Source organism: Dromiciops gliroides, chromosome 3 (assembly GCF_019393635.1).
Source record: "Dromiciops gliroides isolate mDroGli1 chromosome 3, mDroGli1.pri, whole genome shotgun sequence".
Taxonomy (NCBI): domain Eukaryota; kingdom Metazoa; phylum Chordata; class Mammalia; order Microbiotheria; family Microbiotheriidae; genus Dromiciops; species Dromiciops gliroides.
Window position 1 is genome coordinate 548660995 of NC_057863.1, and position 14044 is coordinate 548675038.

Genomic DNA, 14044 nt, shown 5'->3' on the forward strand with positions numbered 1-14044 from the left:
GACAATTCTGGGGCCCAGATTGACTCAGTCTGGATCCTAAGGTCAGGCTCCAGTATAGGACTAGAGTCAGGGCTTAATCTGGGGCTGGAATATAGCATTTATTCCTTCTGTTAAGATCAATTGACCCATGTAGAGATCAACTTTTCCCCTCCTCCCCTTTTCCCCATTTCCTTCTCCAGACCTTATTTAGGATGCCCAGTTCTGGCCTTAACCAAATTCTCCCACACCAGGGCCTGGAGCCTTCATGACTTGGGGAGAGGAAGAGGAGGTTCTTTTGAGACCAAGGTAAGCAGGTCCTGTCTCCTCTGGACCCCAAAGTTTTGCCTTTTATTATCCCACTGCTCTTCTGCTTAAACTAAGACTGAGCCTTCTAGGGACCTCTTGGGGTTATTGTTTCTGGAAGATGCTACAAGACCACCTCACCTCTCAATCTCATTCATTTTTCAAGGTCTAGCTCAGACACCTCCTCCTCCAGGAAGCCTTCCTTCAGCACCACAACCCACAGTGATCACTCCCCTTCCTCTCTACTTCCATGGGATTTTAAAAAAATGACTTTTATTTCCTTTGCCTCAGACTATAATCTATGATGGATTACTTCTTGTCCCTACTGACTTGTGAGCTCCCTGAGGCCAAGGTTTTTATCTGCGATTAAAATTCAAGAAACATTTACTGAGCAAGCTTCTACTGTGAGTAACACTGAAGCTGCCCTTATGGAGTTTATAGTCTAGTAGCACTGGATAAGCCAAAATGTGTAACTACAGCACATTGAAAGTGCACCAGAGAGGTGCTGAGCAGCTGTTGTGTGGAGTCCAAGCTGGAGGGGTTCTTAGCAACTGGAGGGAGAGTGTGGGACATGGCAGCTTTCCTGGAGGAGATGGGGGAAAATTCCACAGGTGAAGAGGTTAATAAAGGGCATTGTAGGATAAAGGGCAGAACTGTGATCTCCTGTCCATAGCCATCCTAGCTTTGGAAGAACCCACCAGCCCCCTTGCTAAGCCCCTTGTGCTCACCCGGGTTTGATATCCATTGGCTTAGGGAGTTCCTTCGGGAAGCCTGCTTTCCCAACCAGCCAATAGGTTTCTTCTATACCTTTCCCCTGGAAGAAAACAGAAGAGATCTTTAATGTAATCAGTAAAATCCAAACAAAAAAACCCCCATACATCTCATGACCTATTAGAATTTGAAATTTATTTGAGAATTCTTATGAGAGGGGACCACATACATATCAAGGATGTGAGGTTTTGTCAGTGTGAAAACTCCATCCCCCAACTACAAAGGAGAGTAGAGGGGCAGCTAGGTGGCACAGTGGATAAAGCACTGGCCCTGGATTCAGGAGGACCTGAGTTCAAATCCGGTCTCTGACACTTGACACTTACTAGCTGTGTGACCCTAGGCAAGTTATTTAACCCTCATTGCCCTGCAAAAAAAAAAAAAAGAAAGAAAAAAGAAAGAAAGAAAGAAAGAAAGTAGAGACTCCTCAGTGCTTGGCTCTAGGTAATGAATATGATCAAGTTAATTAATGCCAATGAATTTGTCACACCCTCCAAGAGCTCCTGACCTCTAGGGATAACTATGCTAACTACATTGAGCCCTAAGACACTGGAGGTGTCCACAAGGAAGCTCCTAGCCATTCAAAAGATCAGCCTCGTAATTCACACAAGAAAAACCAAGTGGATGAAGAATGTATATTTCCCAGTTGCGTGGATGCATTAGGATTGAAGGCTACCAGTTTGTGGGTATATCTGTGACAGAATAAAGAGAAATTACACAGTGAAATGAATGGATTATGAAAGAGAACACAGATCTTATAATGTGGAAAGCCAGGTGGCTCAGTAGATAGAATGCTGGGCCTGGAGCCAGGAAGACTCTTCTCCCTGAGTTCAATTCTAGCCTCAGAGACTTATTAACTGTATGACCCTGGGAAAATCACTTAATCCTTTTTACCTCAGTTTCCTCATCTGGCAAATGAACTGAAGAAGGAAATGGCAAAACATTCCAGTATCCAGAAAACCCCAAATGGGGTCATGAAGAGTCAGACATGAATGAAACAACTGAACTGATATATGGAAGTATGTATCATATAGTTTCACATATATATGTGTATATATATATATATATATATATATACACCTATTACATACATACATATTATTGTGTATTTGTCTGTCTGTCTATCTGTGTCAAATGTTGGCCTTCTCTAATGTGGGGTTGAGAGGGAGGAAAGGAAACAGCTTGGGGCTCAAATGTAACAAAAAGGACATAGGAAGAAAGGTGCTATCTGCATCCAAAGAAAGAACTGACAAATAGAAGTATGTGTAGAATAATATTATATATACACACATACATACACACACATATATATACATACTTACATATATACATTTATTATCTATATCTAATATATAGATCTAATCTATCTCTATCTCTCTATATCTTTATCTCTATATTTCATCTCTATCTCTCCATCTCTCTATCTCTATCTTTATATATGTCTCTATATTTCTGTCTCTATCTCTATAACTATCTATTTCTATCTCTGTCTTTATCTCTAGTTCTCTCTCTAGCTCTATTTCTAACTATCATCTATTTGTGTATAATGGTAGCCATCTCTGGGGCAGGGGTGAGGAGAAGAGGGAAGAAAAAGGAAAAAAAGAAATTTACATGATATCTTTACTTAAAAGGAATAGCAAATTGTACATAATAGATCTGCAGTTTTGTGTACAATCACCTTTTTATTTTATTATGTTGTGAAAATTCTTGTTTTATTCCATAAATTGGAAATAAAATTTTAAAATAATAAAATTTTAAAACAAAACAGGCCTTTACTTTTAACATGTGCCAATTTCCAAGGTATACTTGCTCACACTAAAAATGTAACAATTAGCCTGGCTCTCATGAGCTGGTCTATCTGACTTCAGCACCTCCTGGAAGATCTCCCCTTACCTTCAGTTCAGTCTGGCCTCTGACTTCAATTTTGTAGCCTTCGTTCAGGCTGACCAAGGTCCGAACAGTGCTTCGGTTGACATGGATCCTATAAGCTGGCAGAGGAGGATAGGGGAGAGTCAAGCCATGGGTGAATTTTACTTTCACAATAGATTAATCTGTATTGACAAAATTGTGGCTCAATGGAGAGAGACTTGGATTTGAGATCAGACGACCTGGTTTCACAATTTTTTGTGTGACCTTGGGTAAATTATATCATCACTTTAGGCCCTCCCTAATGGGGCAGCAGATTTGATATTTATGGGACTCAGATTTCAGTCAGAGCTATTTGATTTGCCATAACCTTGGACAAATCCCTTTACCCATCTCCAATTCTCAATTTTATCAACTATAAGATGAGGAGATTGAACTAGATGACCCCTGAGGACCCTTCCTGATTTAAATCTATGACCTTATGTTCCGAAAAATGGAGGGAATAATTATTGTACTTCCTACCTCATGGGGCTATTGAGAGGATCAAAATGTATATACAAAGCTCAAACATTGTTGTTTAGTTGTGTTCAACTCTCTGTAACTCCATTTGGGGTTTTCTTGGTAAAAATACTGGAGTGGTTTGCCATTTCCTTCTCTAGTTCATTTTATAGATGAGGAAACTGAGGCAAACAGGGTTAAGTGACTTGCCCAGGGTCACAAAGCTTCTAAGTGCCCCAAACTATATTTGAAGTCAAGAAGATGAGTCTTCCTGACTTCAGGCCTAGATTGCACCACCTATCTGTCCTCATTTATATTAGCTGTCAGGAGTACCCTGTTGCTGATGCCCATCCCCTTTGGCCTCTCCTGGCTACATCTCTGTCACAGCCACTTCTGATTCTTCTGGGGGAAGACAGAGACTGGACTTGGCAATTTCTTCCCAGGAAGTCCATAAAAAATCATTTAAACAAAAACCAATCCTGATACTATGGGAACTTGTCTACCCAACCGGTAGAAAGACACTCTAGTGCACTGAGTCTCCACAAAGAGGCCTCTGGGAGAAGAGGCAGGCTCAGACCTCTACTATATTTACAATATTATGTTGCTCAGGGAAAGAAATAATTTTCACGTTCATCTAGTCCAACCTCTTCATTTTACAGGAAGGAAACTGAGGCCTAAGGAAGAGTAAAGGACTTTCCCAAGGTCACACAACTAGTCTATATCAGAGTCAGGATTTTAATTTAGTTTTTCTGCCTCTAAATCCTTATTTCTTCTTATTTCAGCCCCTTAGGAGAGATATGATTACCTAACGTGGAGTCCAGAGAAGCCCAATTCTGCAGGTCAGCTGACAGGTTGAAACCAGTTGAGTGTCTGCTGAGTGAGAGTAGACTACTATGTATACTATTGAATACAAAAATATGATTGTCCCCTTTGGGGGAACCTTGGAAGACTTTGTCAGAGCAGTTATATTCCATTAACACCTCTTTAAGTATCTTCTCTTTTTACTCTCAGGAAGCTGAGGTCCTTTACACCCCTTCAGGTGCTCTGGCTAAGCCAGCAGAGTAACTTGGGGTGATGACAAGCAGAGCAACCCCCCAGAGGGTAATAATGTTGAGAAACAAAATGACTTACTATATTAACTGGAATATAGACCATCTTCAAATGTATGTATATATACATGTGTGTATGTATGTATATATGTCATGCCCCTAAATGAATTATAGTTATGCTTTCAAGGAAAATATATATTGTAAATAATTGAACAATACAATGAACAATAGAAGTGACTTTGGCTCACACTCAGGCTTTATAACAAAATGATACTAGAAGCTGTGTCTCCATCAAGAGCAAGTCACCCCAGACTAACTTTTTTTTTTTAACTGGGTTACTAGACTGGTGGTAGATCTGGGGAATGCTATGGAGGTAATTAACCTAGATTTTAGTAAAGCATCTGATAGTCTTTCCTGTAATTCTTAAGGAAAAGATGGAGAGATGTGGACTCAGTCAGAGGTACCCAACACATGGCCTGAATCAGATAAAAATGTAATAGGGAAATATTTAACAAAATATGTAAAAATATAATGGGATGTAGATTGTGTTAATAGGTGGATTTCTAAGTCAATGTGCCCAGGTTGAATGGTACCCATTTCTACTCGAGTTTGACGCCGCTCAGCTAGATAGATGATACTGCAATGAGGATGCCTGGAAGCTGGTTTAAAGAATAGGCATTAATGGTTTCATGGCATCTGAGAAGAATGTCTGTAGAAATAATGACAACATTTCATGTGGTGCTTTAAGTTTTGCAAAGCAGTTTAACAACGTTATCTAATTTTGTCCTATCCTCACAACCATTATTATTCCCAGATAATAAAACTGATGGCAGTTAAAGGTTAAGTGATTTATTCAGAGTCACACATCGAGTAAGTGTCTGAGGTCAGCTTTGAACTCTGGTCTCCCTGATTCTAGTTCTAGCTATCTACTCCCTGTGCCCCCCAGATGCCCTGGGACCTGTGCATGGTCCAACATCTTAATCACTGATTTAGGTAAAGGCAAAGGTGGCATGTTTGTCACATTGGCAGAAAACAAAAAATGAGGAGCCATAGTTAACACATGGGCTGACAGAATCAGGATCCCCAATGATCTTAACAGGTCACAACAATGAGCAGAACCTAACAAGGTAGAATTTAATAGAGAGAAATGGAAAGTTTCACACTTGAGCTCTAGAAAAATCAACTTCATGAGTAAAAGATAAGACAAGATAGCAGTCAGTCTGAAGAAGATGGAGGCTTGAATTCAGGTATTTTAACCCCATATCCAGTTCTCTTGATGTTGAGAAAGCTCCAGAATGAGAGTGGGGAAATGTGGGCAGCTGGATGGTGCAGCGGATAGAGTGCCAGGACTGGAGTCCGGAAGACCTGAGTTCAAATTTGACCTCAGACACTAGCTGTGTGACCTTGGGCAAGTCACTTCACCCTGTTTGCCTCAGTTTCCTCATCTATAAAATGGGCAGGAAAAAGGAAATGGCAAACCACTCCAGTATCTCTGCCAAGAAAACTCCAAATGGGATCATGAAGAGACAGACACAGCTGAAACGACCAAATGATGACATATATGCTGCCACCAGGGATGGCTGTGTTACAGCCTGAAGAACTGCCAGGCTTGAGTATGTTTAATTAAGAAAAATAATGAATTTATCTTGGCTTTCTGTAAGTATGAGGAATGATTTTCATGACTTTCTTTTTCAATGGCTTCCTCACGGGTGTGGCTGCCATCCAGGGCTCTCCAAGGATGTACTAGTGGCTCCAAGCTCAAGAAAGAACTCCAAATATGGGACTGTCTGCCTACCGAGGCTGTAGCTAGCTCAATGTGGTCACTCGGTTGTTTGGAAACAAAGACATCATCTTCATCACCCATCTACAAAGGTACAGGGGAGCTTCAATCCATGCCAGCAGAGGCAGGGGCTATGCTGGTAAAATCATCGAGGGGAGGGGGGAGGTTGAAGCACTGCCATATCCTTTTCCTCACCCTCATTAGCACCATTACTCACGCAGTCCTGTAGACTCCATCCGGGAGGCAGTATTTACTGTATCTCCAAAGAGGCAGTAGCGAGGCATGGTGAGGCCCACGACTCCTGCCACACAGGGACCTGAAAACCCAAATCCCACCCCAATGATCAGAGGAATTAGAAGCAGAAGGGACCTTAAAAACCATATTAGATCAGCTGAGGACTAGAGAGGTCAAAGACTTGCCTAAGGTCACAAAACTGATCAACTGCAAAGTGGGGATCTGAGGGAAGGTCCTCTGACTCCAGATTTAGGGACCCTTTCACTGCATCTCATTGGTCTCTGCCCTGCCCCCCCTCCCCATAGAGAGTCATCTAGGTGGTACAGTGAATAGAGTACTGGGCCTATACTCAAGAAGATCTGAGTTCAAATCTGGACTGGGACACTTATTGGCTATGTGACCCTGAGTAAATCATTTAACCTCTGTACGCCTCAGTTTCCTTAACTGCAAAATGGAGATGACAACAGAAGGACTATTATGAGGATCACACAAGATAATATTTTTAAAGAGCCCTTAGCACAGTATTTGGCTCACAGTAGGTGCTATATAAATCCTTATTCCCTTCTCCCTAGTCTCAGGATCTGGGGAAAATACAGAGATGAGGTTAGGGTCTCTCTCCTGTTCAGCTGGTACTCAGGGCAGCAGGTGATGCTAGGGAGTTATCATTGACATCTGGAGGCTAAACAAGGACCGTCACCTTGGCATTATGACCAGCCCAAGCCTTCCAAACCTGGTCTCCTTGTTGGATGCTCAGCACTGGGCTGCTTCTTAGATCCCTACCTTAACAGCCCTCTGTCCCTTCTCCCACTTTTACCAATTGAGGGACTCAGCAGTGTTGATGATAGATTTCCCTCTGAAGCACAATTCAAAGAGGGTTGGATCTGAAGTTAGGAGAATTAGGCTGAAATTTCAGATGTGATATTTACTAAGTATGAGCTATATGTGATAGTGGGCAAGTCACTTAATGTGGGGGGGCTACCATTTTCTCTTTTATAAATTATGAAATGTTTGAAAGACAGCCTCAACACAGTGGGAAGAGCACTGAAAATGAATCCAGGAGATGGGATAGAATCTAGACTCTGACCTTTTCTGGCTGTGTGGCCTTGGACCTTGTTACCTTTCTGAACCTTATTTTAAAATAAAATAGCTACACTCATATAGTGCTTTTAGGCTTGCAAAGTGCCTTACAAACATTATTTCATTTGATCCTTGCAACAACCCTGGAAGGTAGATGCTTTTTATTATCCTCATTTTACAGATAAGGAAACTGAGGCAGAGGTTTAGTGGTTTATCAAGAGACACATAGCTAGAGAGTGTCTGAGGCAGGTTTTGAACTCCAGAACCCATGGGATGCACTTCAATATCTTGTTCCTGGGGCAGCTAGGTGGCACTGTGGATAAAGCATCTGTTCTAGATTCAGGAGGACCTGAGTTCAAATTCTGCCTCAGACACTTGACACTTACTAGCTGTGTGACCCTGGGCAAGTCACATAGCCCTTATTGCCCTGCAAATCAATCAATCTATCTATCTATCTATAGATCTATAGAGATATAGAGATAGAGATAGATGTTTGTAACATTGGATCTAACCCTAGACTGGGAGTCAGGAAGATCTGAGTTCAAATCCAGTCTCAAATACTAACAGTGTGACCCAAAGCATTTAACCTGTCTCAGTTTCCTCATCTGTAAAATGGGAATAACAGCAACCCAACTCCCAAGGTTGTTGTGAGGATCAAATTAGATGTTTGTTAAGTGCTTAGTATAGTGCTTGGCACATAGTCGGCACTTAATAAATGCTTATTTCCTTCCTTCCTTCCTTCCTTTCTTCCTTATCTCCCCCCAGCCAAGGAGCTATGCCTCCCACCCCCACCCCCACCTGTGCCCATAAGCACCTGGAGGTAGAACCACCAGCACCTGCTCACCTGAATGCAGGCCAGCCCGGATGCGGATGGGCACCTCCGGCACATGCCTCATGCGGAAGTCCCCCACGGAGCTGAGGATGTCCAGTGCCAGATTGGCGATTTCAGCTGCATGCCGGGTGCCATTCCGCCTAGGCAGCCCTGAGGCCACCATGTAGGCATCACCAATGGTCTCCACCTGCATGACAGTTAGGGCATCACCCTTAAGAGACCTCCCTCCTTCACCATGCTCCTTCTTTACCCCAAACCACCTCGTCCAGGAAGCTTTCCCCAAAGAGCTCCACTCAATTTCCCAATCCATCCCTAACGTGGCTCATCTCTGTGGATAAGGGGGACTAGCATCAATAGAGAAATTGCAGGTGTCTCACTTGCTGTTGTTTGGCTGGTCGTGTTTTCCAGTTCCATCTCTTTCCTTAAAGCATCAACTCTTCATTTGCAGGCCCAGGTGCATTTCATCTGCTGTTTCTGAAGAGGACCAATGACATCATGGGGTGACATCTTGACTGTGCATGAATTGTATTTAAGTGAGGCAGAATTGCGCAAAGTCTTCCTGAGTCATTCAAGTCTAGCGGTAGGACAAAAGTCAGGGTGACTGGTGATGACCCGGGAAGCAGCTGAACTTGGCCTCTTTGATGGCTCACCGAGCTCTAAGCTCTCCACAATGCCTGCTTCAGCTGCCTTCACAGTCATTGGAACAAACTGTCCTCATCCATCCATTCCACTGGGGGAGGTCTTCACATGTTTGGGGTAGACATGCCCCTAACCGACAGAGAGGTTTGAGGCTTGTTGGTTCCCTTCAATCTGGTTCAGCCCATCTGCCGAGACCATTTGACCAGGATGTGGCTGCTGCACAAGCTTGCAGCTTCCTGGAGCCATAGGTGAGAGTTGGATGAAGGGGGACACAAAAGTGGATGAGCAGCTCTGTAAGGGGCTGGGCAGCCCTCATACCAGAGGTGCTAGTGCTCCCTAGTACCCAATACACTCCCATCTTTATAGCATGTAGCTGTTTCCAAGAATGGAATACTTCAAAGAGGAAGTATCCCATAGTGAACAGTCAAGAAGCCCTGGGTTCAAATCCTGTCTCTGATGCTATATGACCATGGCCATAGCCATGCTACCCTTAATCTCTCTGAGCCTCAATTTCCTGCTCTATAAAACGAGTTGGAGTTGAAGGCTTCTAAGGTGCCTTCCAGCTCTAAATCTATGAAACTATGATTTATTTATTTTTTCTCCCGGACTTTGTGATTTTGTTGGTGCAGGAAATTCCTGGTGAAGAAAGTCTACCAAAGCAGAAGAGTACCTTCTTTATTTGGGCTGCTAGGTGGCGCCATTGTGCATAGAACGCCTGGCCTGGGGTTAGGAAGACTTATCCATCCCCTCGAGTTCAAATCTGACCTGAGACACTTCCTAGCTGTGTGACCCTGAGCAAGTCACTTAACCCTGTCTGCCTCAGTTTTCTCATCTGTAAAATGAGCTGGAGAAGGAAATGGCAAACCCCTCCAGTATCTTTGCCAAGAAAGCCCCAAATGGGGTTGTGAAGAGCTAGATGCTACTGAAACAACTGAAAAACAACAGCAACTTCTACAACTTATAGTCTTAGAGAAGCAGTTTGGTGGGTGGCTCAGTAGATACAGCTCTCGGCCTGGAGTCAGGAAGACCTGAGCTCAAATATTTCCTTAGGTACTTACTAGTTGTGTGACCCTAGACAAGTCACTTAACCTCCACCTCAGTTTCCTCACCTGTAATATCAGGATCATAATAGCACCTGCCTCCCAGAGTTTCATGAAGATGAAATGAGATAATAATCATAGAATACAGTGCAGTGCCTGGCATAAAGTGAGTGCTATATAAATGTTAGCTATTATTATTACCTGAGTTCAAATCTTACCTCAGACAGTAGGTTACCTTCAACCTGGTTCAGGTTGCCAGGTTACACTGGGCAAGTTACTTGATTACCATTAGCCTTAGTTTTCTAATCTGTAAAATGGCTGTAATAATAGGGCCTCCCTCCCAAGGTTGTTGTGAGGATCAAATAAGGTAATAATTATAGAGTCTTAGCACAGTACCTGGCACATAGTCGCTATTTAATAAACACTTGTTACTTTCCTTATCCTTCCTTCCTAGAGGGGTTCCCTGAGGGCATCGAGAGGTTAAGTGACTTGCCGGGGCTTGGGCTTTCTTTGTTAGTACTTGCCAGAGGTAGATTTTAAACCCAAGACTTCTTGACTTCTCTCCCCCCCTCCCCCCTCCCCTCTCCCCTCTCCTCCCTCTCTCTCTCTCCACTCTCCACTATGCCATGTGCTTCTCCACAGAATCGTAGACTTAAAATCAGTGAACATTAGAATCAGAGTCATAGAAACTTACAATAAAACAGTCAAAGGACCAAGCTTGACCCTCCAAGAAGAAATGAGGGGGCAGCTAGGTGGCGCAGTGGATAAAGCACTGGCCCTGGATTCAGGAGGACCTGAGTTCAAGTTCGGTCTCGGACACTTGACACTTACTAGCTGTGTGACCCTGGGCAAGCCACTTAACCCTCATTGCCCCGAAGAAGAAGAAGAAGAAGAAGAAGAAGAAGAAGAAGAAGAAGAAGAAGAAGAAGAAGAAGAAGAAGAAGAAGAAGAAGAAGAAGAAAGGAGACAATGCCCCTCCTGCCCTCCTTTCCAGAGGTGAGGGACTCTGGGTGTAGAATATTACATATACCACCATACTCAGTTGATTTCTTGCTTACTTTTGCTGACCCATTTTTCTTCCTCTCTCTTTTTTTTAATTCTATGTTACAGAGAATAGGACCTCTGGGAAGGTGAAAGGGGAATCATATATTTGGAAATGAAGGTGACATAAAAATAAAAGTTACTATTTTTTTAAGCCATATAATTGTAAAAATTAACCTACATCCGATTGCTTACTGCCTCTGGGAGAGGGGAAGGGAGAGAGGGAAGGAGGGGTAAAATTTGGAACTCAAAACTTTAATATTTTTTTTATTTAGAATTTTATTTTCCCAAATTACATGTAAAATACAAATTTTGACATCATTTTAAAAAATCTTTGCGTTCCAAATTCTCTTACTCTCCCCCCCTTCCCCCAAGATCTCAAACAATTCAATATAAGCTATACATGAGCAGTCATGCAAAATATTTCCACATTAGCCAGGTTGTGAAAGAAAACAGACAAAATCTGAACTTAAAACTTTAAATTAAAATGCTGTGGTTTTGTTTTTGTTTTTTAAGCCACAGTATCTAAGAGTTTACAATAAAAGTATCTTAGATCCTTAAGAGTCACAGAAACGCAAGACCTAAGAATGCTAGCGTCAACAGGGACCGTGGAGGTCATTTGGTGGAACTTCACTTTCAGTGCAAAAATTCCCATTACAGCATCCATCCAGCCTCCTCTCGAACGTTTCCAGCGAAAATGAAAGCTCTCCGCCTCATTCGGTCGTTGGACAGCTGTGATAGAAAATTCTTTCTTCTATTAAATTGAAATCTGCCTCCATGGAATTTCTATTCGCTGCGCTTGGATCTGCCCTCTGAGGCCAAGCCGATCAATTTTAATCTCTCGCCTCTTTGACAACAGCTTTCTTACCTACCCACCTTCAACCCCCCCCCCCCCCCCCCCCCCCCCCCCCCCCCCCCCGCACCCCACCCCACCCCCAATCTTCTATAGCGCTGGCACTTCTCTGGAAGTATTCCAAATTGTCCCAAGCAGTTGGTGTTTGCCAGAGCAGGCTAGCTGAAGTCTCAGTTGCGCTATCTCAGTTTCCATTAGCATCCCTTGAGGCGTCTCCAGAGGGCTTGGCAATTGTGATTCTTAGCTGAGCGTAGCCTTATTCTTAACTTTCACCTTCAGCTACTTTGAAGCTAGGCTCGACTCACTCCTTTCACTAAATGATTTGAGAAACAAGAATGCACATGACTGCTACTCAAGAATGTTGCGGCTCCCCCACATTCTCGCTGCTGGGAAGGTGAGACTCGGCCACTTTGCTTTAATGCAAAGAACTCCAGACTTTGAGTCAGAAATCCACTTAAGAAGCTGTGTGACCTTGGGCAGGTTACTTCCCCATTCTGGTCCTCAGCTTCCTCCTCTATAAAAACGAAGTGGTTGAAATGGATGATCTTTGATGTCCCTTCCAGCTGGTCATTCTCTGTTCTATGTTCTAAAGTTCCTCCCAGTGAAAACACTATTTCCTTTCTACTACAGTATAAGAATCTCCCACCCTCCACCCCTCATTGGTCTTCCAGTGAAACCCAGATGATCACCTGTCATGTAGGCTGTAGAAAGCATTTCTGTTTGGGTTCATAAAGCTTTTGTCTCTAATGTATGTGTTTTTAACTTCTGTACAGAGGCTGGATGGTCCACCTCTCAATCAATTAAACAGTCAATAAACATTTATTAAGCACCTACTATATACCAGTTAGGGTGCTAAGTGCCAGGAATAAAAAAAGACAAAAGACAGTCTCTGCCTTCACAAAGCTTACAATCTAACAGGGGAGTGTGGTAAAAACCCAGAAGTTTTAACTGAATCATTTGAGAGTTGAATGCATGCCACGGAAGCGGCTTTTGAAGGACCGCCCCTTTTGGGGAGGAGACCCTGACTAACAGCCGTGCACCTGCTGCTGCCCTGAGAGCGTCGCCAAGCACGCCATACTTCCAAGACGCCAACTTAAAACTGAGAGTGGGAACAGAAGTTGGCTCTCCGTCTCACACACTCTGGCTTGATGGTGAAGGCTTTGGTGATCAGCTCTGGTTCTCAGTCTGGCAGGCAGTTTGGGGATTTGGTGAGTTTTATAAAAGAATATAGACTAAACTTAGATCTAAGATTATTCATTTGTATTTCTACTTTCCTATTTCCCTAATTGGTATCACCTGTTTGTTGTCTAAACAATAAAAGCTAATCCCTCACTGATTAAAGCTCAGAGGCTTCTTTTTCTTAGTGGTCTGGGAGATATATAAGGGAAAGCTTAAAAGGTGAGTTTAATGCTCTTATATCCAATTTTAAATCTCATAGGAGGCAACATGCAAGCAAATATATAGAAAGTAAGCTATTTATGGGATAAATAGGAAATAATTAATAGAGGGAAGGCATTGGAATTAAGAGGGGTTGGGAAAAGGCTTCTTCCTTTTTTTTTCCTCTTCCAACTCTGAGATTCTAATCCTTGTACTACCTGCAGAACTGTGGTGAGAATCACTTAAGATGGTGAAGTAAACTACCTTGGTGTTGAAAGGTGATATAGTCAAAGAACATAGGGCTGGCATCAAGAGATATGGGTTATAATTTTAGCATTGCAACTAACCAGCCATATGACCTTGGTCAAGTTGCATCATCTGAGATTCAGTTTCCTTTTCTATAAAATGGAAATAATTACATTTGTACTATCTACTTCCTGGAACTATTTTGAGGCATGTTTGTAAACCTTAAAAATGCCATAAAAGTAGGAGCTTGGGGGCAGCTAGGTGGTGCAATGGATAAAGCAGCAGCCCTGGAGTCAGGAGGATCTGAGTTAAAATCCAGCCTCAGACATTTGACACTTACTAGCTATGTGATCCTGGGCAAGCCACTTAACCCTCATTGCCCTGCCCCCCCCCCAAAAAAAACACCAAACCATAAAAGTAGGAGCATGTAATTGTCATTATGCTTTGTAATAACCATAGTTA

At 42.8% G+C, this 14044-nt stretch overlaps 1 protein-coding gene across 1 annotated transcript in view; it reads right to left on the reverse strand.

Annotated features, from left to right (window-relative positions):
• Positions 1-14044, reverse strand: part of GUCY2F (guanylate cyclase 2F, retinal) — a 65565-nt gene that overhangs the window by 6794 nt on the left and 44727 nt on the right. The window contains exons 14-17 of the mRNA XM_043993705.1: positions 8399-8573; positions 6461-6559; positions 2944-3038; positions 1011-1096 (exon numbers count right to left, since the gene is read on the reverse strand). Coding sequence (XP_043849640.1) covers positions 1011-1096; positions 2944-3038; positions 6461-6559; positions 8399-8573 — 455 coding nt within the window. The remainder of the gene's footprint in view (positions 1-1010; positions 1097-2943; positions 3039-6460; positions 6560-8398; positions 8574-14044) is intronic.